Genomic DNA, 22513 nt, shown 5'->3' with positions numbered 1-22513 from the left:
TTTCGCTGACAACTTCCAAGCTCATAACAATGGACCGCACAGGTGCGTTTCAATTTAGTGATCCGTCTTTGCTCCGACCTGCAGCTCTCTTCCGGATCTACACCCTTTCTGCCGCATGCCTTTCTCCGACGTTCATGTGATCTGACGATATTGTCTTGACAGTAACTGCGCAGTCGCCTCCCTCCGACAATGACAGCGGCGAACGCCCTGTGCGACAGCAGCTCAAGCAGACTAACCTTGATGCTGTGGGCGAAAACAAAATTTCTACACGTCCAAACCGAAAGCGCTCCCTCGACAACACAGACGGAGCCACCGACTCACCCCCAATCAAGCGATCCCGAGAGTGCACCCCGGACACTACTGCTGTTCCCGCAGCACGCAACTCCGAGCACGCCGCAGTCCCCAAAGATACCACTACCCAAGATGTGAGTACAGATGTGCTAGCCACAGCACCTGTGAGCACTTCGGTTCACAATACACGTCCGTCCCACAACCCGATCATGAGCCACATTCCCGAGACCAAGGTCCAGTTTCCCCTGGACCTTGAGATCAAGGTCTCAATTGGTGGATTCGAGCAGGTTAGCCATGTGACTGTTCCTGTTGAGATTGGTATCAAAGTGACAGCTGGAGCAGTCTCCTTGGCTTCCTCGACTTCCAAATCCACTGAAGGCGAATCGTCCAAAATACATGTCACCATTCCTTCTGCAAAGCCTACTCCTCCATCTGGAACCCCGTCCTCCGGAACCCCTCCCCCTGGAATCCCACCCCCTGGAACCCTGTCATCTGGAGCCCCTCCTTCTGGAGCACGATCCGCTGGGGCTCCGTCCCCTGTGACCCCTACCCAACCATTGCCTGATTACCTCGATCCTGATCAGCCTTTGCCTGAAGCACTCAAGGATGAGTCGTTTCATATTTTTGAAAAACCTGAATCAATTGGAGATTCTTCGTCTGAAGACTCTCTGTCTGACTACCGTTCATCCCCACCTGTCCCATACAGTTCATCGAACCCTGATCACCCTAGACCCTCGGTTGAAGCCCCCAAGTCAACCAGAAAGTCTCCGTCCGAAGACTCGCTACCTGACTACTGTTCACCCTCCCCGCCTGTCTCATACAACCCTGATTACCCTAGACCCTCGGTTGAAGCCCCTGACCCTGAAGTGCTTCGTTCTAACCACGCTCGATTCCTACAGAGTCTTGGAATGACCGTCGGAAACGAGGATGACTCTTCACAACCCGAGAAGAAGAGACCTCGTGACAATTCAGAGGAGCGCAAGGCTAAGGTGGACCAAGTGAGTTTGCTCCCTCGTCTTCCCCAATCCCCCCCCCCCCCCCCCCCCCCAACTCTTCTTATCTTCCACTAACACCTGCTTCTGACAGACTTTCACCGCGAGTGCATTCGGAAAAGCTTCTTCCAACCCTTCACCTTTCGCAATGCCGAATAAATCGACGTCTGATGCTTCGCCTTTTGCAACCAAAAGTTCCACGCCTTCTGGTTTCAGTGGCCTCGGTTCCGGATTCTCTGCCTTTGGCAGCTCTTTCCCCGCCCCCTCTGGTAAACTCACCAGTTTCGCATCTCCCAATGCCCCCGCCGCTTTCTCTGGGTCAGCCGGTAAGCTGACTAGCTTCGCGTCTCCCAATGCCCCCGCCGCTTTCTCTGGGTCAGCCGGTAAGCTGACCAGCTTCGCGTCTCCCAATGCCCCCGTTTCCCTTGCGGAGTCCAGTAACAAGACCCTCCGCGCAGAACAATCTGACGACGAAGAGGATGAGGACGGACCAGTCGGTGAACCTGATGACACCTTTGTTGCCGAGAAGACCGACGAGCGTTTCCACACACAAACTGGTATGGACCCCGCGTTGTTGCATTCCCCCTGGACCCCGAATATGGCCCGTGACTCATACCGATCGGAAAATTCAGTCGAAACCGGCGAAGAAAACGAGACCACCGAGTTCACAGCCAAGGGCAAGCTGTATGGCTTTGACGACAAAAAATGGAAGGAGCGTGGTGCCGGCACCTTCAAGGTTAACCTCAAGACGGAGTCCGACGGGAAGAAATCTGGCCGCATTATCATGCGTGCTGATGGTGCCCTACGCGTTATGTTGAACAGTGCGATTTGGCAGACAATGCCCTTTGGTGACATCAAGGGTTCTCGCCCAACTACTCGCGACATCTACCTGGCGTCCAAGGAGGACGAAAAGGTAGTTAGCCTTCTCCTGAGGGTAAGTTTCCAAGTTCTCAATTTTTCGGGGTTGACTATAATGCTAACGAATCAATTCAGCTCGGTAATGAGAAGCCGGCCCAGGAACTTTATGATGTCCTTAAGGACATCTTGGACAAAATCTAGTTCATTTTCACGTGCTGGCCATGGATTTGTAAATGAAGGAGAAAAAAAGAAAAGGAAAGGAAAAAAAAAAGGAAGAGAGAGGCAGAGAGGCAGAGAGAGAGAGAGAACCCCTCTTGTAGGGACTCAGTGTTCTTATTGCAGTTTTAGCGCTCCAGGGCTCTTTAATACACTTGTGTAAACATTACATCTTCTCGTATGCACTCATTATATCCCTACCAACATATAGAACCAATAAGCTATTCCAATTGCATTTAGTTAATATCCTTTTATAGGTTCTATTTACGATATTGCTTCACCTATATTGGTTCTTTTCTTCTTCATATCTTCCTACCTAGGTATCTACCCCTACCTCCTATCCTCTCTTGATTCTCTACCTTATATAGCCAGTACTCTATCCGTGGTATACCCGCCTAAGGTATACCTAACATATTTATCTGGCTAGTGAAGAAGATAGTAAGGTCGTGAATGCCAGGACCTGCGGAGTCCGTGGCTTTCTATCGTTCATCCGGTATAATCGTTCGTATAGTCGTCCGTATTCGAGCTCAAGTACAAAACGCACATGCTTGTGCATAATATTCATCAAATATTATCGTCCTCAACCTTTATATTGACTCCCGACTGTCTTCTTTGATTCCAATTTGCCATGATGCGCATCGCCGTAGCGGTCTGGCACCTGCGACGAATTCCCCAAGTATGGCCATCAAGTCGTACTGTCATGAAGCGACAAGCCGATCTTCAACGGCCGTCCTGATACTCAATCATCAACATTCTTCCAACCTTGGAAAGTTAGGAGGACGTCCATTAAACTTTTTACTATATAGAGAGGGTCGTGTTGACTTTCCGGGGGTGGAGAGCAGAGGGATCCATAATTCCAGCCATTAGCGAATCATCTCTTCTCCCCGCCTTTTAGACTTGCTGAAGGAGTTCTTGTATTTCACAATACTGTACTCCGTAACTATAACTGCTATACACGTCTTTCTCCAGGTTGAGGCTATCCAACAGTAAACACATCAAGGAGGGCCCAGATTTTTCTACTTCTCGTATTAACTCGGTGGCTATCTAATACTCTACAGTCTACCTAGGTAGCCCTAACCCGCTATTCCTGAAACTCGACTTAGCGTTAGGGTAACGAGCCCATGTCGATCAATTGGCGTTGATACCAGCGCACCAATTCTTTGGAGTTGAATTTTCTCACGTTCAGTTTTCAATTCTTCGTGCAAAACAGATATTAAAAAGAAACGACAGAAGCAGCAGCAGCAGGAATAAATAGAATTAGACAGAAAGAAAAAAAAAAAGGAGTAGGAAAAGTGTTGTCTTCTTAAACCCAAAGACACATAACTAGTTAGTTATAAAAATATAACTAAGGTGTGTCAAAACTTGTGTCTAGTCCTGGAGTCACTGTACGCGCAGAAGTGGACCTGAGAGTTGATTATTGACACAACACGCGATCTCGGGGCCGCCCCTGCCATCTGTATAGAGTTGTAGCTTCAATATCTGCATAGATGAACTTTGGGATAATACTCTGATGCACAAGGGTCCAAGCTGCATAATTATTATTCAAGCTTGGCAACTTGGACGATCTGAGACACTCAGCCCTCCCCAGCCACATCTGGGATCTCACAAGTCACAGATTATCTGATCGTAACCCCATATTCGCCTAGTTCCACAATTTGGTCATGCTGCATAGAAAGGCATGGTCACATATAGAGCTATAGCTCCTACGGAGTACTCTGTACGGAGTATTCCGCACTCAGTTCCTTCTAATCGAGATACACACATCGTCGGTAAATTGCCGAAGAATTACCGCATTCTGCAATCCATACCCACTTGCGGGTAGATTTAACAGTAGCCATCCACTAGCACGCATCCCCTGAAAACTGGACTATTGCAGGACCCAGGAAAAAATTTGAACGGGCTCGATTGCCATACCAGCAGCACAGGGGTTATAAGAGTACTTCATAGCCTCTTCTTGGCTCTACCCAAGTGGGCCGATTCGGATTTCACATTCCTTGCATACGCGATCTCTGGTACGGGAACTCCCAGGATGTTTGGTCGATCTCTCACGGCAGTGCTGGCGATCGCACTTGCCATCAATGGCGGCCAAGCAAGACAGCCGGCTCGAGATCCTTCCAGGCATCACACCCACCATGCTGGATCTGGACCGATTGATACATCAAATTATCGATTTCTAACGGACAAGACCAAACGTATGCTTTGTTCCCATCCATCTTCTTCAATGTCGACTGACCAAAGTGTAATATTTCCACAGCTCATGTGGTGGAGAGTCTACCGGATGTTCATTTCGAGTTGGGGGAGATGTACTCGGGGTTTATGCCGATCCGTGAAAATGCGTCCTTGTTTTATATTTTCCAGCCGAAGATCGGGGAACCAAGCAACGATCTCACAATTTGGCTGAATGGTGGACCGGGATGTAGTTCGATGCAGGGGTTCTTGCAGGAGAACGGCCGCTTTACCTGGCAACCCGGCACCTACGAACCAGTCATTAACGAGTATTCATGGGTTAACTTAACCAATATGTTATGGTAAGTCATTAGTGAAACCATAAACATGGCATGTCCAAGGATGCATTGATAAATTGACTGACGTGTTTAGGGTCGACCAACCAGTTGGAGTTGGGTTCTCAAACGGTACACCGACTGCTACTAGCGAGGAGGACATCGCGGCCGATTTCGTCCAGTTTTTCGAGGAGTTTCAAGAATCATATGATATCAAGAACTTTCGAATCTTCTTAACTGGTGAAAGTTATGCTGGCCGGTATGTGCCCTATATATCCGCCGCGATGCTCGACAAGAACGATACCGAGCACTTCAATCTCAGCGGTAAGACCCGAACTTGCATTATATTGGTCCCACATTCTCATCCATACTAGGAGCTCTGATGTATGATGCGTGCATCGGCCAATGGGATTACATCCAGGCTGTACTCCCCTCTTACCCCTTTGTTGAACAACATGCTGAGCTGTTCAACTTTAACCAATCATTTATGGGGGAGCTGCAAGATACCTACGAACAATGCGGTTACAAGGAATATTTCGAGGAGTATTTCACTTATCCGGCCTCTGGAGTGCAGCCCCCCAAAGAAATGGTCTACGACGAGTGCGACATCTACAACATGATCTACTACGAAGCTTTTACTCCGAACCCATGCTGGAGTCCCTACAAGATCACCCAAACATGTCCACTCTTATGGGATGTCCTGGGCTTCCCCACAGACCTTGCCTACCAACCGGGTCCTGCAACCTATTTCAACCGCACGGATGTGAAGAAGGCTCTGCATGTCCCTCAAGATATCGACTGGGAGCTCTGCAGCGTTGACGGTGTCTTTGTGAGCGACAACCCCGGACCCGAGCAACAATACGACGAGTCTGTGAATCCCACGGAACACGTCCTGCCACGGCTGATTGAGGCGACCAACCGGGTTCTGATCTCGAACGGAGATTGGGATTATCTTATCATCACGAATGGAACCTTGCTGGCGATCCAGAACATGACCTGGAATGGCGAGCTCGGCTTCCAGAATCGTCCTTCCACCCCCATTAATATTGACATGCCCGACTTGCAATACGCGGCGGTGTTTGATGCACAGCAGGGATATAGCGACTTGGATGGCCCGCAGGGTTTAATGGGGGTTCAACACTATGAGCGTGGTCTGATGTTTGCGGAAACCTTCCAAGCGGGTCACCGACAGCCCCAGGATCAAGGCCGAATGTCTTATCGCCATGTTCAGTGGTTGCTGGGTGATGATGTGCATCTTTGATACCCGCTCGTGACGAGGCAATATCTGGTGCTGAGGTGCAAACTAAGCCGATGCGGCGCGGTGGTCTCACAGTAGGAGGCTGCGTGGATGCAGACTCAGATCGAGATACTGATGAGATATCCCTGGTGCGGGTTTCCCGATCAGGCGAAACCTAAATTATGTCTACCTATTCGAATTCGCGACTATTACATTTAAGAGACAACCAACCAGAACATTTTCGGAAGCATATTTGTGTATAATAATGACACGTCCGACCTCGGAAGCTACTGTATTTTGCCTTTTTAGGACAGCGGGAATTGGAAAGATTGCACCACTAGTTAGTGTTGTACATATATTATATTCAACTCAAACACGTCCCAAGTATGACATATATTAATGAAGCACCTTTGATGCTAGGCGAAGTTGTTCAATACACCATAGTCAAAACGCAGATATATCGAGACCCCCACTTGTGAGCATTGGCCAATTAAACCATGGAACGCATGGCCATTTTAGGTGATATTGGTGCACGTGATCTCGCGTTTCCCGCCAACTAGGACTTTTATCAACCTCTACTCCAACATATAGCACTATGGAGCCTCGACATGGCAGGCTCCTTGTCAATACCACTGCAAGCCTCATCATTAAAACGAAAACGAAGTCAAGAAGGCGATCGCGGCCTCGAGTCTAATGTGCCTCCACCCTTAGACGCGTCGCCCCAAGACCCTGCCGATCAACCACCCTCGACTACAGCTGGTCCTCCGCCCAATGAATCCGACGTACAGATAGGCGGATCTATCAAAAGTGCAGCCGTCAAAAAGGCAGTCAAAGGGAAGAAGCCTCCCTCGAAGCCACCGAAGCCCTCGAAGCGAACTCCATCTGCGCCATTGCCAGATGCCTTTAAGCGCCTCTCGCAAACCCATCGCGCCTTGAATCTCGTGTACACGTTTTGTTGCACGCGGAAGCACTTTGCCACCACTTTTGACAACATAAAGAAAGCAGTGCAAGCTCAACTTGGTCAAGGGCGAGAACTCACTCCCGAGGATGTCGCACGTGTGAAAGTCATAGTTCCCGGAGCGGTCCGGTTCGAATATGTGGATGAAGCCAAGTTGGAAGTAATGACTGTTGGAGATGAAGAGATAGCTCAGTATGGGTTACACAAGCGGTCTAATCTGGCATTTGCGGCAGACATGGACACAGCCGAAGACGCCAGTAGTGACGATCTTCACCATGCAGACGACTCGAAGCAAGTTCTGTTATTTGAATTCGTCGACGGTGATCTGAAGCGGGAAGTACTGAACACGAAGACTGGGGAACCTATGAAAGCTATGCGTCGCATGAAAGACGACGATCTGAAAATGCCCGTCTACAGCCAAAAGCAGATGCTGGGTTTGATTGAAAAACGGAATTCCAAGTTCTCAGACGCTTTGGATGCATTTTTGGTTCAATGCGAGGACAACAATACTGATCCAGTGGATGCTCTTGAACAAGAGAAGAATGTTTTCCTGCCCATCCCTCCAAGCAGCGGGGCACATACCCCTCTTGCGGCGAAGCCACCAGCAACGATTCCCAAGGAGCGAAAGTCCATTGCGGAAATCCTTGCAGAGATTCGGGAGATGGATTGGTATCATGCACAGATTGTGCCGGAAGGCCATCGAGTGTTCGAAGCCCAATCTCCTGTGTACGGAGATCTGACATTCCAGCTCTCGCAGGACCTTGTCAATGCTCTGTATAACACAAAAGGAATCACTCAGATGTATGCTCATCAAACAGAGGCAATTAACCACCTGTATGAGGGCCACAATGTGATTGTATCGACGTCGACAAGCTCAGGAAAATCCCTTATATATCAAGTCCCCATGCTGCACGAGCTGGAAAAAGATCCGGAGAGCAGGGGGATGTATATCTTCCCCACTAAAGCTCTGGCGCAAGATCAGCGCCGCAGCATGATGGATCTACTTCAGTATATGAACGGGCTGCAAAACACAATGGTTGAAACGTTTGACGGGGACACGCCAATGGGGAGCCGGAACTCGATTCGTGACGAGGCGCGGATCATTTTCACCAATCCTGACATGCTTCATATTACAATTTTGCCACAGGAGAGTTCCTGGCGCACCTTTTTGAAAAATTTGAAGTTTGTTGTTGTCGACGAACTACACGTCTATAACGGCTTGTTTGGATCTCATGTCGCTTTTATCATGCGCCGTCTCCGGAGAATCTGTGCTGCAGTGGGTAATCGTCATGTCAAATTCATATCTTGCTCTGCTACTGTTGCAAACCCGGAGGATCACATGAAGTCTGTCTTTGGGGTGCAGGATGTAAAACTCGTCGATTTCGATGGATCCCCCTCTGGTCGTAAGGAGTTTGTCTGCTGGAATACGCCATTCAAAGACCCCAAAGATCCTACCTCTGGGCGTGCTGACACTGTCACTGAGACTGCGAGGCTGTTTTGCCAGTTGATCCTCAGAGGCGTGAGAGTCATTGCCTTCTGCCGAATCAGGAAGCTATGTGAAATTCTCTTACAAGGCGTGCGCGCCGAGTTTGATAGACTCGACCGAACCGAGATTGGCAAGCTGGTGATGGGCTACCGAGGCGGGTATAGCCCTCAAGATCGACGTCAAATCGAAAAGGAAATGTTCGAGGGGAAATTGATGGGAATCGTGGCTACCAACGCTCTGGAACTGGGCGTTGATATTGGCTCCCTGGATGCAGTCATCACAATGGGGTTCCCCTACTCGATTTCCAATCTACGCCAACAAAGCGGCCGCGCTGGTCGACGTAACAAGGACTCCCTATCCGTCCTAGTCGGGGATAGATACCCCACCGACCAACACTACATGCAGAATCCAGATGAAATATTCACACGACCGAATTGCGAGCTGCAGATCGACCTTTCCAACGAGCTCATCCTCGAAGGTCACGTCCAATGTGCCGCATTTGAGATGCCTATCCGCCCAGAAGAAGACAGCATATACTTCGGACAACAGCTCCTTGCCCTAGCCCCAACACGTCTCACCAAAGATGCACTCGGCTTCTACCACTGCCACCCACGATTCCGCCCGCAGCCCTCCCGCAGCGTCTCAATCCGCGACACAGAAGACCAACACTTCGCCGTCATAGACACAACCAACAACCGCAACATAGTCCTAGAAGAAGTCGAAGCCTCGCGCGCCTTCTTCACGATCTACGAAGGCGGGATCTTCCTCCACCAAGGCACAACCTACCTGGTCAAAGAACTAAACACCGACTCCTTCCTAGCGCGCGTCGTCCGCGTCCACGTCGACTGGAACACCATGCAACGCGACTTCACCGACATCGACCCTATAGAAACGGAAATGATGCGTCCGGTGGGCAACGACCCCTCCGCCTCGCGCGCCTTCTTCGGCGCAGTCCAAATCCACGCCGTGGTCTACGGCTTTTTCAAAATCGACAAGCGCGGCCGCGTCCTCGACGCCGTCGCCGTCGATAACCCGCCAATCGACCGTCTTACCAGGGGAATGTGGCTCGATGTCCCACCTCGCGCTATCGACATCCTCCAATCCCACCGGCTAAACGTAGCCGCGGCCATCCACGCCGCTGAACATGCCGTCCTCTCCCTCCTGCCCTCATTCGTCGTCTCCTCGCCCGGTGACGTCCGCACGGAATGCAAAGTCGCGAAGAAAGAGCTCGGTCGGCCGCTGCGCCGTGCGAATGTACCTGCTGAATTCGAGGAGAAGCTTAAACCGCCTTCGCGGCAGAGACCTGCTCGGCTTACCTTCTATGATGCGAAGGGTGGGTCGTGTGGTTCTGGGATTGCTAGTAAGGCGTTTGAGTTTATTGGATTGCTTCTCCGGCGGGCGGTTGCGCGCATCGAGGCTTGTTCTTGTCTTTCGCCGCAGGGCTGCGTCGAGTGTGTTTGTGATGAGCGATGCAAGGAGATGAATGTTGTTATGAGTAAGGCTGGCGCTGGGGTTATACTGCGATGTTTGCTAGGATGGGAGGTGGATGTTGATGCCTTGCCGTGGGGCGAGGATGTGGAGGGGGATGAGTTAGGAGTAGGTGCGGGAGAGTTGGCTGGTGGGTTGGAGACTGTCGTCAGGGCCGAGGACGTGCCGTGGAAGGCTGGGTGTCGGGTTAGTTGTTGAGAGATACTATAGTTATGTCGTGTTGGTTGATACCAAGTGCTCATTTCTGACATTAACCAGTAATTGCCTGCGACTGCCTTGATAACCAGGCTCAGCGTCATGGTGAGGGCAGTTACTGACTGTTAAGAGGCAGAAGGATGTGTAGGGGGTTGAGAGAAATTAAAAAGAAAAAGTCATCGCCTGGATTGACCGGCGATCAAAACGGCAGGCACGGGTCCAGGCGACACGGAAGGTAGGCAAACACCACAGCAAGCGGATTGAGGGATAAGAAATACAAGAGTGTCAAACCACTAGACTATGGTGTCCACCGTACCTCAAAGGGATAGGGCAAGCAACGATCTATAACACCCGCAAAGCCTCAGTCACGGGTCATATTTTTGCCAAGTCTGTCAAATCCTGGAAGAGCTTTTGGATGGCTCCGTCATATTTGTAGCAGGAGGCTGATCCAGGGCTTTCTTTCCCACTCATTGAAGAAAAGAGAAGGTGCCCTTGGAAGTTTGGACGTATAAGTACATAAGGGATAATGAACGGTACCAGTCAATGATCCATAGGAATTTGGGTATAATAAATGTACATCAAGTCATGACCGAGAAAGACCTCCTCGGGGTCCAGGGGGAAGGAGGAATAATAGTGTGATAAGGTAGATAAGGCGAGTAAGGACGTGTATATGTGATAATGATGGGGAGAGTGATTGAGACATTATATAGCGAGGACAATTCAAGAAAAGGCGAGAAGACGGCGGGGAGGAGTGAGGAGATGGCAAGAACAGAAAGGATGAATGTGTGAGTCGATGTTCAACGGAAATTTCTTCATCTGGGACGCGGGGTTTTGCGTCGTCCAGCCGCAAGATTGAGTGGGATTGGCTGCCAGGGCGTTGCCTGGATAAGGTAATGAGCATGCACGTTTCATGCTTCGATATGAAAATGTCAAGAGAGTAGGTAGTAGGAACGAGGTCCCAAGAGCGAAGCGGAGGTTGTACTTGTAGACCATGGTAACTCAGGCACCGAAGATGAATGATGCAAAGACGAAAAAAGCCCCCATTCACTGAAGACCACTATGAAGGGCTCCGGTCGTCTTCGGTTTCATCCAGATTCAACTTCCCGAGCAGAGACCTCATATCACGGACAGCCTCGCGCTTCTCATCGCGTGGCTGAGATGAGCGCTCATCGCCCAAGGAACGAATCTCGCGGACAATGCTTGTATACCCTTCATCGTTAGGGAGCCACCAATGGTTGACCTCTGGAACTTGCCAGATGGCAGCGAGCCCGGTGCGGAAACTAGGCACGATGATGTACCTATTCGCATAGACAGCTCCTGGTTAGCTTTGCTCTTGATCATTTAACTCCGAAACGTAGATACGCCGGTGGGATCTTACCCATGTTGCTCTAACAACGCTAACGTGCGTCGGGTCCACATTTGATATTTATGCTCCCTGGGAAGAAACATGCCCAACATGCCAATGCTGTTTTTAAAGTTGATGCAATACCCGTTTTCCTTGTGAGGCCAGCGAATCATCGTCTCGATTAGGCGACACTGCGCCTTGGCCAATTCCTGCAAGTCCTGAAGCAAAGGCTGCTGCAAGACTTGCATGGTTTGGAACTTGTACATTGTCTCGGCGGCGAGAACGTCGATCCAAGCATAATTGATATCCCACAAGGGACCTCGATGCAAGACACCTGGCACATATGGATCGACAACATCATCTTCGGTCAAGGGCTGCTTATTCGGGTAGTGTTGCACTTTGTATTCGTAATCATCGAATCCTCTGAGAATCGTCTTGGCCTGCTCGAGCCATTGGCCCAGGTGTTCATTCTGGATGGCAAATTGCTCCATTGATATCATGCCGCGAGACAACTTCGCATAGAGGGAAGCCATATCCAAGCCGAAGCGTCGGTTGATTGATGCCACAAGGGCGAGTTGTTTGGATGGATCATCAGGATATATGACGGCTTGCTCGGCATCATACTGCTCCTTTGCAAGGTACCAGTCTCGACCGAGGACTGTTTCGGTACCGGCCAGGATCCCCACGACCACATCGAAGCGCGAGTACCATAAGAAGATATTTGTATGTAGCTCGTTCACGTTGGCGGACTCTGGTGTGACTAGCTCTCGGATAAAAGCATGTGCCGCCTGGTGGTGATCGATCATGTTCATCCAGTCGCCGATGTATTCCTAACAGTAAACCAAAATGAGAAAAAGGCCGCTGCAATAGTTATGGAAAGAGCGACATACCTCGAATGTTGTCAAGACAAGAACAGTACACAGTGTAGCCTCACTGTGCTCCTCTCCAGAACCCAATGATTTCCGGAGGAGAATCAAGGCTTTATTATAGTGCTGCAAAAATCTATAGAGCTTTCCACCAGGGCTGTGTAAAGAATAATGATAGGCCGAAAAGCCCACCAGGGCGTAGAGGAGCGGCTCATAGTGCAAGGCAAGTTCGACAAGGCTGTAGTGGATGAAATGGGAGGAACTCTGTCTCAAGAAGAAATGCGGGGGAGTCATAAAATCCTGGTGGAAATTCAAATAAAATCGCAAATCGTCCGGCAGGCGCGCGTTGTTGATCAATTCTGTTGTGGAATGTCCCAGGCTGCCCGAGCGCACGCTCAATGACTCAAAGCGCGGCGACTCAGTTGATGGCGAACTACTATGCTCTTTTCCGTAAGAACTAGGTTCAGAAGTGGGCCCTGCATTATGTTTCCGAAGAGATTGGGCGCTCTGGCTCTTGCGCAGGTCCGGCTGTGATGTAGTTGTGGCGCTTGCTGGTGACGGTCGGGAATCGGATACAGAACTGTCGGGTTCCTCTTCGTCGATGATGGGCTGCAAGGGGCTGAGAGTGTCGGAGTCTACCTTCGCGGACGAATCGCTGCCGTGAGACTGCTGGCGACCAGCGCGCGACTTGGCGGTAGAGCGTGAGCTAGCCTTGGATGCGGACGACGATGCGGTAAGTGACGGATAGACACAATCGCGGCTCCCTTTCCTACACCGTTCACAGAGTGGACGGGTCTCATCACACTTTATCCGGCGAGAACGGCAGGTGAAGCAGCCGCTCCGGGTGCGCTTATGCTTCTTCTGGTCCGAGAGAGGTTGGAACAGGGCTTGTTTCTGAGAGGTTGTATATGAAGGAGGCACTATCATCGTCGGTGTCGCGGAGGGATCGTGCCAGAACGCAACACTCTCAGGATACTGTGTTGGTCCAAACAAGGAATATGAAGATGAGCTTGGATCCTGTTTCATTGAGTCCATAAAGCCCGACATGGCCGCCTGGGGCGACTGACGTGAATGCGTCATTGTCACGGGTATCACAAAACCCAACTAAAATCCCCTTGGTTCCTCGATTCCCTTTCCTTGAATCCCTTAGTCCCATCCAAGTCAACAAGATCGAGTCATTCTTAATATCAAAGAGAGCTAGAAGAGAGGTGAAGTTGGTGGGGGTTGGATATGACCCAAACTAATGGAACCGGGGACGTGCGGAGATTAAAAAAGGAAGAAGAGAAGACTTGACTTCTCCGTATAAAATGACCAAATGACCATTTCGAACGTATTCATTTATTTCTTTATTTCTTTTTCAATATATCCCATGAATAATTCTATTTTAGTCGCATCCAGACTATAAGCTAAAGCGCGATCTGCGTCCGGTTCATGTATCTAATACGATAGATACGAAGGTACAACGCTATATCCCGGACCTCCAACAAAGAATAGTAGATGGGAATCTGGGAATATGGAATATGTGGATACATGGGCTGATCCAGGAGAGCTCCGGCTAAATCAAAACATATTTCTTTGGCGCCACATATGGGGCTTGGTCTATACAACATAGTAGGCATTGCCCTTCAAGCTTATATACAGTCATTTTTTTAGACATTCATTCTAATTATTCGTTCCCCTTGAACCTACGGAAAAATTCCAAGTGATACTTGCTTCTGGATACACCGACTTGGTATGAGTTCTTTGTACTCCGTACTTTGTACATCATTACTTGTCCTAGCCCCTGTTCAACGAAGATCAGGAACACCTTGAATATCATTTTAGTCAAGAGCAGAACACAAGGCAGAGATCTCCACGGACGAAGTTCGGATCTCGGCGTATCAGAAAAATGACAGAGGGGAAGAAAAGAAGAGAAAAAAAAGGGGGGGCGAGAACGACGATCCCAAGCCACGGGGAGTCAGTCTTAGGGCTTGGCTGGGTCTAATATGCAGAGGATCATGATTCATAGCGTCTATGCATCTGTTCCGGTTCCCCGAGCCATTTTCGGTTTATGGTAATAGGGGAGATAAGCCAGTGAGTGACTGGTATATATGTGTCCTAAAATTTCTTGCTTTTTTAATAGGAGACGGAGGAGACGGAACCCCGGGGATTTTTGTCGATGTCTTTTTTTTTTGCCTTTTTGCCTTGCATATATATTGCCAGTGGATCGAAGGCAAAAGCGACAAGGGTCCTGGATGACTCGATTATCCGTTAAGCTCCGACAAGATTAGACTCCTAACTTGTGCTCCATACGGAGTAGTATGTATGTACATAAATTATGCTTGACGGCGAGTCCCGCAATAAAAAAAAAGGTTAGACTCGGCAATTCTGAAACCTTGAGCACGCAAATAGAAAAAAATGCCGAAAACGTTCTGTTGACGGAGATCGGTTCGAAGTGGAGGCGGTTAGAGGAGATTGTGGGAGTCTGGAGGTTCTCATTCGAGGATTGAAGAAGCAATAGTTTGCTAAATGTGGGGGTTTTTCGTTGTCCTTCCATTTTCCTAACTGGTTCTAGTCAAAACACCGCGCAAGATGCAGCTGTAAGCTGTTAGTTCACCATTTCCGCCTCGTTTGACTTCCCAATTCCGGCTATGATATGTCCGGGGATTTTCAACCGGCACTTTGACTGATCGACGATGCATTGACAGAGAGGGTGGGCCTAGTACGGAGTAGATCGAAAGAGAGAGAAAAAAGACTAACGCCCTTCGAACCCTTGGATCAACTCCAATATCGGCTCAAGTATCTCAATTCAGATGAATCAGTCCGGGACGCTTCATGATCCCTACTTTGACTTGCAATATTAGTAAAGATGGAAATATCAGGGTAATGGGGCGGAATAGGAATTGTATGGATATGCACGATGTAGATTGCAACCCCATCCAACGCCCGAAAATGATACCCAGACAGTACAACATACAGATATTCCAGGGTTCCAAAGCTCTGGCCACATTCATCCCCTAAATATCTGGGCCGTGCACGAGCATTTCATCTCCATGTGGGTGAGAGATAATCCGGGCTAAGACCACGCTAGGTGACCTCCATGACACCCATGTGCGTACCACTGTGAGGCTCCGTAAGAGGAATTTTCTATTTGGCTTTCTTTTTGACTATCTTTTGGCTCGCAACTTCTTTACATATCCTCCGTACGAAATACTGTACATCATGCATCAAGCAATCTAGGTAATACATATCTGCGAAATTGTCATATAACATACAACATACAAGATAGATCCATGGCATAAGTTACCTAGGTAAATATCTGCGTCCCCACCCCCTTTGCCACTATGCCCGATTCGGTATCATTTCGAGAGCAACAAAGTTCCAGGGACCGCTGACAGTGAGATCAGCAGGCAAAACGTGGTTCCCTGGTGGATTCATTGGAGATCATACAATATATGTTGTATACTGACTTGCAAGGTGCGAACATGAAGGACTTTTATACTCCTAACGCTCTAACGCTTTCTATCTTTTAGTCCTGTTGATTTGGTCTCCAACAGAGAGTGCTGCATAATATAGACGGTTAAATTATCGGTTTATATTGTGCGCCACGAAGAAAAGCGTGTCCTTAATCTGGTGGAAACATGCAAAATCATATCGGCCCGGGAGCTTACAACCGAAGTCTTCTATTGGCTACCACAGCGGTTTAATATGTGCAAAGTACAAAGTACTGACACAGAATTGTGGTTTTTTCCCTTTTATGATAGCCCTCCTGGTTCTGGATTGGCCACTAGTAGGTGGATATAAAGTGGCTGAAATGAGAATTTATACAGAACCAAAAGGCCCGTTCCATTCTCGGTAGTCGGAGCTTATTACCCCGACTTCCAGTGTAAAACGGTATCAAGTAATGATCTTCCTATATACCTAGTACCTTCTGAATTATATGTTATACGTTGTACAATGGTTCAGTTGTGATCTATCAAGACTCGAGAAACAAGCAAACAACACCACTACCAGAGCTCTCAAACTGGGCCAAGGCAGATCCCAGCCCGCACCCAATATAGTTATGTGGTATGCTATTCGCCGATCTCAAATGACGGGACACCATCTAATTGAGTTGACGCCGGTGAATTCGGGGACCAAAAGCAACCCACATAATCCACCATCAAGCCCAACCTCCGAGGGAAAGGGGAATGGTGGAGCCATCAGAGAAGCAGGACGTTGGGAATTGGCTGTGATCTCTCACATTTACGCCACGATCATAGGCCCAACGGCCAGTTTAGCGTTGCAACGCTCTGATCGCCCACTTTCTGGTTTGGGTTGCACTGCATGGCACCTTTCCTCTTTCGCTATGATTTTCCCTCGACTTTCGGAGTTCTCTCTAGACTACTTGCCTGAGCTGAGGTTTGCAGTCTCTCCTATCTACATAGACAAGGGGTGGTCATACATGTGTGTCGCGTGACCTGCGTCTAGGAATGGAATTCCAGAGGATACCCACATATGTAGGTGGCATTTCCCTTATTGGAGAAGGGAAGGGCTAAAGTGCAGCTAAATCAGCCGTGCAGCCCTAGCATGTGATGATAATTCGACCGGTGAAATGCTTGCAATTTCATATCCAGTTCTGCTTGCGGGGCCATTTGAGCTAGGATCCTCCGTTTCTCATTTCCACTATAATTACCATGAGACAGACATGATTGCCCACATGGGTCACAAAGTATGTCTGAATGTTGGATCAGTAGTCTTGGCACGTTCCTGGCTTCTCTCTGGCGGGAAGCCCATGCCGGCCGCGGCTCTGATCTCCAAGTTGGGTTCCAAAGCGCGTGAAATGTACACGAGCATGCGATATGATCATATGTGTGGTTTTTGTTTGCTGCAATCATACAAGATATACGGAGTATATAGTCATAAATCGTCAACAGCCCCGACAATGGCATCATTCGGGATTTGTAGTCCTGGGTCGATCATTTGTCACAACAAGTGCAGATCGAGAACCGCGGCGTCCCTTCGTCCACTATGCGGAATTACGCCATCCAAGACAAATGGGCATTTATGCACTTGAGGCTTTTTGTTTCTGCGCCATCAATTCCTTCAACACTTTATCCACTCCTTCAACAACAACCCCCCACTCGGTTTCATGGACCCGAGTTTCAAAGGCCTCGAGGTTCTCGTCCTGGCCCTTTCGGAAAGGGATCTCCCGCACCAGAATTGGTGTGCCCATATCCACCTCCGAGATGACATCGTGCATCATAACACCGGTCTTGTCAATTTGGCCCTCCAACCACGCAGCATGAGCACGTTCAATCGCATTCTAATGATCAGAAAAAGACATATCAGCATACAATCCTAGCTAACAAGGTACGATCCCAAAAAAAGGAACTCTATGACTTACAACGCCATTGAACGCCCCCGGCAAGGCGGGGTGCAAGTTAATAATCCTCGTCTTAGCTGCCTCGAGAGGCTCCAAGAACTGCGGCGAGAGAATGTGCATGAAGCCGAGACACACGACTAGCTCCGGCGCGTCGGCAAGGATCAGCCTCGCGAGCTCGGCATCGTATTCCTCGCGCGCAGCTTGAACACCCTCCGGCGTCGCGGGGTGCTGCTTCTTGTACTTGACAAGGTTGTGGTATTCGGTTGGGATGTTGGCCTTGCTTGCGCGCTCGAGACCGAATGCGGTCTTGCGGTTGGAGATTACGCGGACGATTGTTGCGTTTAACTGACCTGCGGTCACTTTGTCGATCACAGCTTGTAGGTTTGAGCCATTGCCGGAGATGAGGACTGTGACACGAATTGGGGAGGTCATGGCGGATTATAGGTCCCCGGTGGGTTGTATGGTGGGGGTTTTCGTGAAATTGCAGAACTCGGAGGTTGAAAGGGTAGGAAGCACGGTTGAACTTTCTTCGATTGCAGTGAGGTCAATTGAGTATTGCCTTTGATAGTGAGACTGCAGATGTTCCTCCCCAGCTTAGAGAATAAACGAAATAGCACAAGACCACTGCAAGCTAGTCCGCGGGCAATAGAGTTGGGTGATTTTTTGGATTACCTAAGTCGGCCGCGGGGCCCCGGGGCAAGACCGGCCTCGGAGCCCTGGAGAGGACTGTAATTAGATGAGATACTACCATGTATACGAGGAACATCAAGAAGCAATAATCATGATAACAAAATTATCCAAGGCTGGCTGCATAGCATTATGTTGTTTGTACAAGTATCTCAATATGTGAAACATTCCCTGGCCAGATAGAGCCATGAGTATGGCTAGAGTGTAAATCTACGACAACACACCGAACAAAGGAAAACCAAGAATTAATAGACGAAAAGACTAACATTCCCGGGACTCGAAGTCTTGAGTTGCGTTCCAAGACAGAGTTCCTTGTTTCTAGGCCCCGAGAACGAATATTCAATAACCGAACATGATAAAAGCACCCAAAGTCGATGCACAGCAATGAAATGCAAAGGGGATATCCATGGAAAAAAAATCGTTAAAGGTTCTAAGCACACGCTGCATGCTAAAGCTAAAATGGAGAAGAATTCAAAAGTCAAAGTCGGGGGTTGCTCACATGGCTGGTTTTGACCATGCTTGCTAGGAGATAGAAGGGATCATACGGCTGTGCCATCTAGACCAGGAGTAGGCGCGGGTGCAGGATTGGGCGGCGAGTTATGGGTGTTGGAGTCGTTTCTGGGAGTTTCGTTGACACCCTGGCCTCGGCAAAGAGGACAAGAGTTTCTCCCGGTGGTTAACCACTACGACATAACGGTCAGCAAATCGAACAGATTCAAGTAAAATGGGCAAAGGGCAACAAACCTGGTCTATGCAGTCCTTGTGGAAGACATGCTTGCATTTACCCAGCTCTCGAACTTCCTCGGCCACTTCATAATCACTCAAGCAGATCAAACAACGCTCCCCGTCCTGAATTTGAATGGCGCCAGCGCCTTCCACCGCTTCGGCGACCAATGAACCCGCATACTCGACAAGGCGGAATAGTCCACCGGCGGAGTTGACGTCGGTTTGGGAGGCGACGGGGGGTTTGGCTGGACCCAACAGTGATGAGAGTAGGATCATATCCTCGTAGGTCGGGTTCTGTTTAAACATTAGCAACCAGGTTCCTGACAAAGACCAGTAGGGCATTCTTACATCGGTGAAAAGGCTTGGTGTGGTCAGAGCCGGGTGATTTTCGGAGAGGTTGGTTCCAACAACATAGATTAACCAACTGCGACCTCCGCTTGGTGGAGGTTGATCGGGCTCAACCATGCCATTGCGTCGAACAGCGCCGGAGCCGAGGGCCCGATGACGAGCATACTCAGAATCGCTTCGGCGCCGCTGACGAGCGGTATTGAATGTCGCCGGCTCTTCCAAAGTCTCAGCCGTCGGTTGCATTTCCCGGCCTTCATAGAGATGAGGTAGAGTATCTGGAGCAATTGCTGAAGCAGAGGATGGTCTACGGCTCGGAGTCGAAGTGCCGGAGGATAAAGCAGACATCCCCTGTTCAGCTGGGGTTGATGGAGGTGGGTGCGGTCCCGGGGGGCTCTCGGAGAAACCAGAAGGATGATGGGATGGGAATGCAGCACGGGGCCCAGTGTCAGACATTCTTCTAAAGGCATTGGGGACCGACGGGCGTGGAAATTCTGCAGCTTCGGCCGGGGCGTGTACTCCTGCATGGCCTGGCTGCCGAGGAAGATTCAATCTAGATCGCACGTCGCCTCGCTGGCTAGTTTCACCAGTGGCATCTTGAGGCCGTGGGATAGTATTAGGTGGCAAAAATGGTAGGCCGAGCAGGGCATCTAGACCGGGGGCCGGACTTGGAGGCTGTTGGTGCCCAGTATGACCTCCGTTTCCAGCGGGCACGGACCGAACTCCAACAACGACCAGTGTAACTGTTCGTCCTTCACCTTCGGCAGGTTCGTCAATGTCCATTCCATCCGTTTCGGTCCCACGTTCGCCGACACCATTCGCGCTCTGCCCTGAAGCGCCTGGGCCCGTTGGAGATTCCGAATTGGCAAACCGGAATACGCGCAAGAAATTGACGGGATGTGAGGGTGCTTCGTTTGCAGTATTGCTCGGCCCTTCTCCTGTTGTAGGCGGCTGAGCCTGTGCAGAAGTTGCATGCTGCAAACTCTGGATGAAGTTCTCCAAAGAGCCATCTATCCCATCATTGCCCAATGCCTGGATATTAGGCAACGCTGGGCCGGCAGTGCCGGATAACTGAGCTGCAATTGCGGACGCGGCAAGCTGAAGAACCCTTGACAGAGGAGTTTGCTCCTCTCGTCGAAGGACTCTGGATGATCTCGCTCGGATAATCCCGGGCAACCGGCGCATCAAAGCGGGACTTGGCTGGGCGGAAGATGAAGCAGTTGCTGGTCTCTCAGCCTGGATGGCTGGCTCTACGGAATCCAGCTCGTGAGGGGGCTCGCCGAAGTCCAGACGCGTGTCCATAGCCCTATCATCAAATAAGGGATCTGACATTTGTAATTCCGGGCTTTCGTGCGGCCGCAAATCCGAGTGTGGCTGGCCGAACATGTGAGAAATGGGAGATGAAATCGAATGGCGCATGCGTTGTAGCCTGACACTACGGCGCCAGGATGCTCTTGTGGGCTCGGGTGTTTGAGAGGGAGAGTCGATGAATGGCGGGTTTGCTGGTGCATCTGGAATTCCAGCGGACTCCGCGCGGGGTGGAATAAAATATGGCGCACGACCAGATCGGCGCCGAGTAATTCCTCTAGGGCTAAGTGAGTTGAACGCACTAAACCGACCGGATGTGTGGGCAGTCTCAGATCTTGGAATGGGCATAGGAACTAGGCCATGTCGATGTGCATGTCCCTCCGCCGGAGTCTCTTCTTGACTGTTGAGAAGTCCACGAATGACTGAATTTGGAAGAAGCCTAGATCCCAGCCTTGACATGGTCGATTGTCTTCGTGCTGCCATTCGAGCAAATGCCGCAGTGCGGTATTCGCGGGGTGGGAATTCATATTCGGGCGCGCCCTCCTCTTCGATGCTCCGCATGGGTTGCGAGCCCTGGGGGAGCGACCAGCTTGGCCGATCGGATGCCATATCTTGGTCGCCCCCGGTGTGTGTGTTCATTTCTGTTCGGGGTGGCAAACCGCTCTCTCCGTTGTGTTCAGCCGCCTGTCTATAATTCATGTTTTCATCCCTTGTGTTAGGGCCACGCTGTGTCGGGAAAGGTGCAAGGTGTGTCGAGTAGCCAGAGTTGGATAGATCACGTTGCGTAGAAGAGGACTGTCCCATAGTAACAGAGTTGTGGCCGTCGGAGTGATGCAGAGTGTCAATGACTATTCATCGCCACGCGAGAACCATATGGCTGGTAGCGGCGACCGTATCGATATTTGGTTGAACCTATGAGATGGATATGACAAGTAAAAGTACCTGAGTGATATATGAAACAGGTATTGATTCCTTGCTCAAGCTGACAAGATCGATGCAGTCGATTCTCGGGTGTTGGTTCAGAAGAAGCCGTATGTGCCGGAGCTTTGGAACAAAGGAGTGGAGAGCAGACAGGGAGTTGGCGGTTACCGGGTTATTTGCGACAGGTACAAAATGTGTAAGACAATTTCACTGCCCAATACGAGCAACAGCGGCCAGAGGTCTCAAACTGTCTGACGAGTCCAGGCACAGCCCACACTCCGAGTGGTATAACCGCCGAGCCTTGAATCTCGGGGATCTAGGTAACCACGCTCGGGAAAGAACAGCCAGCAAGTGGCAAAAGCGAAAGGAGGTAAAGGAGCGCTGGGCAAAATGAAAAGGGGGAACTAGAGGAAAAGGAAAAGGAAAAGGAGGAGTAGAGGAGTCATATCAAAGCAGGCAATTGATAGAAGGACGATAAGTGATGATGTTTGCCTCGTTTGCTTCGACTTTTATGCCTGAGGCACCATATCTTCATTCCGTCATGTTCCAAGGTTCCACCACCCGTCTTCTGACAAATGCGCAAACCATCAATTGGGGCAATCATAGCCTAGGCCCTAGTACGGACTTTACTACGGCTCTAAATTTCTTCGGGCGCATGGAATATGCCCCATCTTGGGCATATGGCTACGCCGTCGTCTTCGGTTTTTTCTCTGCCATTACCGCCTTGGCTCCAGCCGCCTAGCACTCGC

The 22513-nt window shown here is 49.9% G+C and overlaps 7 protein-coding genes across 7 annotated transcripts; 4 read left to right on the top strand and 3 right to left on the bottom strand.

Annotated features, from left to right (window-relative positions):
* Nucleotides 1–29: 29 nt before the first annotated feature.
* On the top strand, nt 30–2342 carry N7525_004262 (uncharacterized protein; the record flags this gene model as incomplete). The annotated part of the gene is made up of 4 exons (XM_002565962.1): nt 30–42; nt 163–1289; nt 1378–2217; nt 2277–2342. The coding sequence occupies 4 exons, from the start codon at nt 30–32 to the stop codon at nt 2340–2342; spliced, it is 2046 nt and encodes a 681-aa protein (XP_002566008.1).
* Nucleotides 2343–4386: 2044 nt separating this feature from the next.
* Nucleotides 4387–6119, top strand: N7525_004261 (uncharacterized protein; the record flags this gene model as incomplete). Its single annotated transcript, XM_002565963.1, has 4 exons — nt 4387–4549; nt 4612–4885; nt 4956–5182; nt 5233–6119. 4 exons carry the CDS (start codon nt 4387–4389, stop codon nt 6117–6119), a joined length of 1551 nt encoding a protein of 516 aa, XP_002566009.1.
* A 584-nt stretch (nt 6120–6703) lies between these two features.
* On the top strand, nt 6704–10225 carry N7525_004260 (ATP-dependent 3'-5' DNA helicase; the record flags this gene model as incomplete). Its single annotated transcript, XM_061212964.1, has 1 exon — nt 6704–10225. The coding sequence occupies one exon, from the start codon at nt 6704–6706 to the stop codon at nt 10223–10225; it is 3522 nt and encodes a 1173-aa protein (XP_061069985.1).
* Nucleotides 10226–11279: 1054 nt separating this feature from the next.
* N7525_004259 (Zn(II)2Cys6 transcription factor) lies at nt 11280–13513 on the bottom strand (the record flags this gene model as incomplete). Its single annotated transcript, XM_002565965.1, has 3 exons — nt 11280–11520; nt 11601–12397; nt 12458–13513. The coding sequence occupies 3 exons, from the start codon at nt 13511–13513 to the stop codon at nt 11280–11282; spliced, it is 2094 nt and encodes a 697-aa protein (XP_002566011.1).
* A 3943-nt stretch (nt 13514–17456) lies between these two features.
* Nucleotides 17457–18209, bottom strand: N7525_004258 (phosphoribosylglycinamide formyltransferase; the record flags this gene model as incomplete). Its single annotated transcript, XM_002565967.2, has 2 exons — nt 17457–17717; nt 17799–18209. 2 exons carry the CDS (start codon nt 18207–18209, stop codon nt 17457–17459), a joined length of 672 nt encoding a protein of 223 aa, XP_002566013.1.
* Nucleotides 18210–19003: 794 nt separating this feature from the next.
* Nucleotides 19004–21647, bottom strand: N7525_004257 (RING-H2 finger protein; the record flags this gene model as incomplete). The annotated part of the gene is made up of 3 exons (XM_002565968.1): nt 19004–19147; nt 19209–19484; nt 19539–21647. The coding sequence occupies 3 exons, from the start codon at nt 21645–21647 to the stop codon at nt 19004–19006; spliced, it is 2529 nt and encodes an 842-aa protein (XP_002566014.1).
* A 658-nt stretch (nt 21648–22305) lies between these two features.
* N7525_004256 (uncharacterized protein) lies at nt 22306–22506 on the top strand (the record flags this gene model as incomplete). The annotated part of the gene is made up of 1 exon (XM_061212963.1): nt 22306–22506. One exon carries the CDS (start codon nt 22306–22308, stop codon nt 22504–22506), a length of 201 nt encoding a protein of 66 aa, XP_061069984.1.
* Nucleotides 22507–22513: the final 7 nt, after the last annotated feature.

The sequence above is a fragment of the Penicillium rubens genome, assembly GCF_028828025.1.
Source record: "Penicillium rubens strain IBT 27055 chromosome Unknown utg000002l_segment0_segment0, whole genome shotgun sequence".
Lineage (NCBI taxonomy): Eukaryota > Fungi > Ascomycota > Eurotiomycetes > Eurotiales > Aspergillaceae > Penicillium > Penicillium rubens.
The sequence above is the reverse complement of the archived record's forward strand: the minus strand, read 5'-3'. Positions and strand labels throughout refer to the sequence as shown.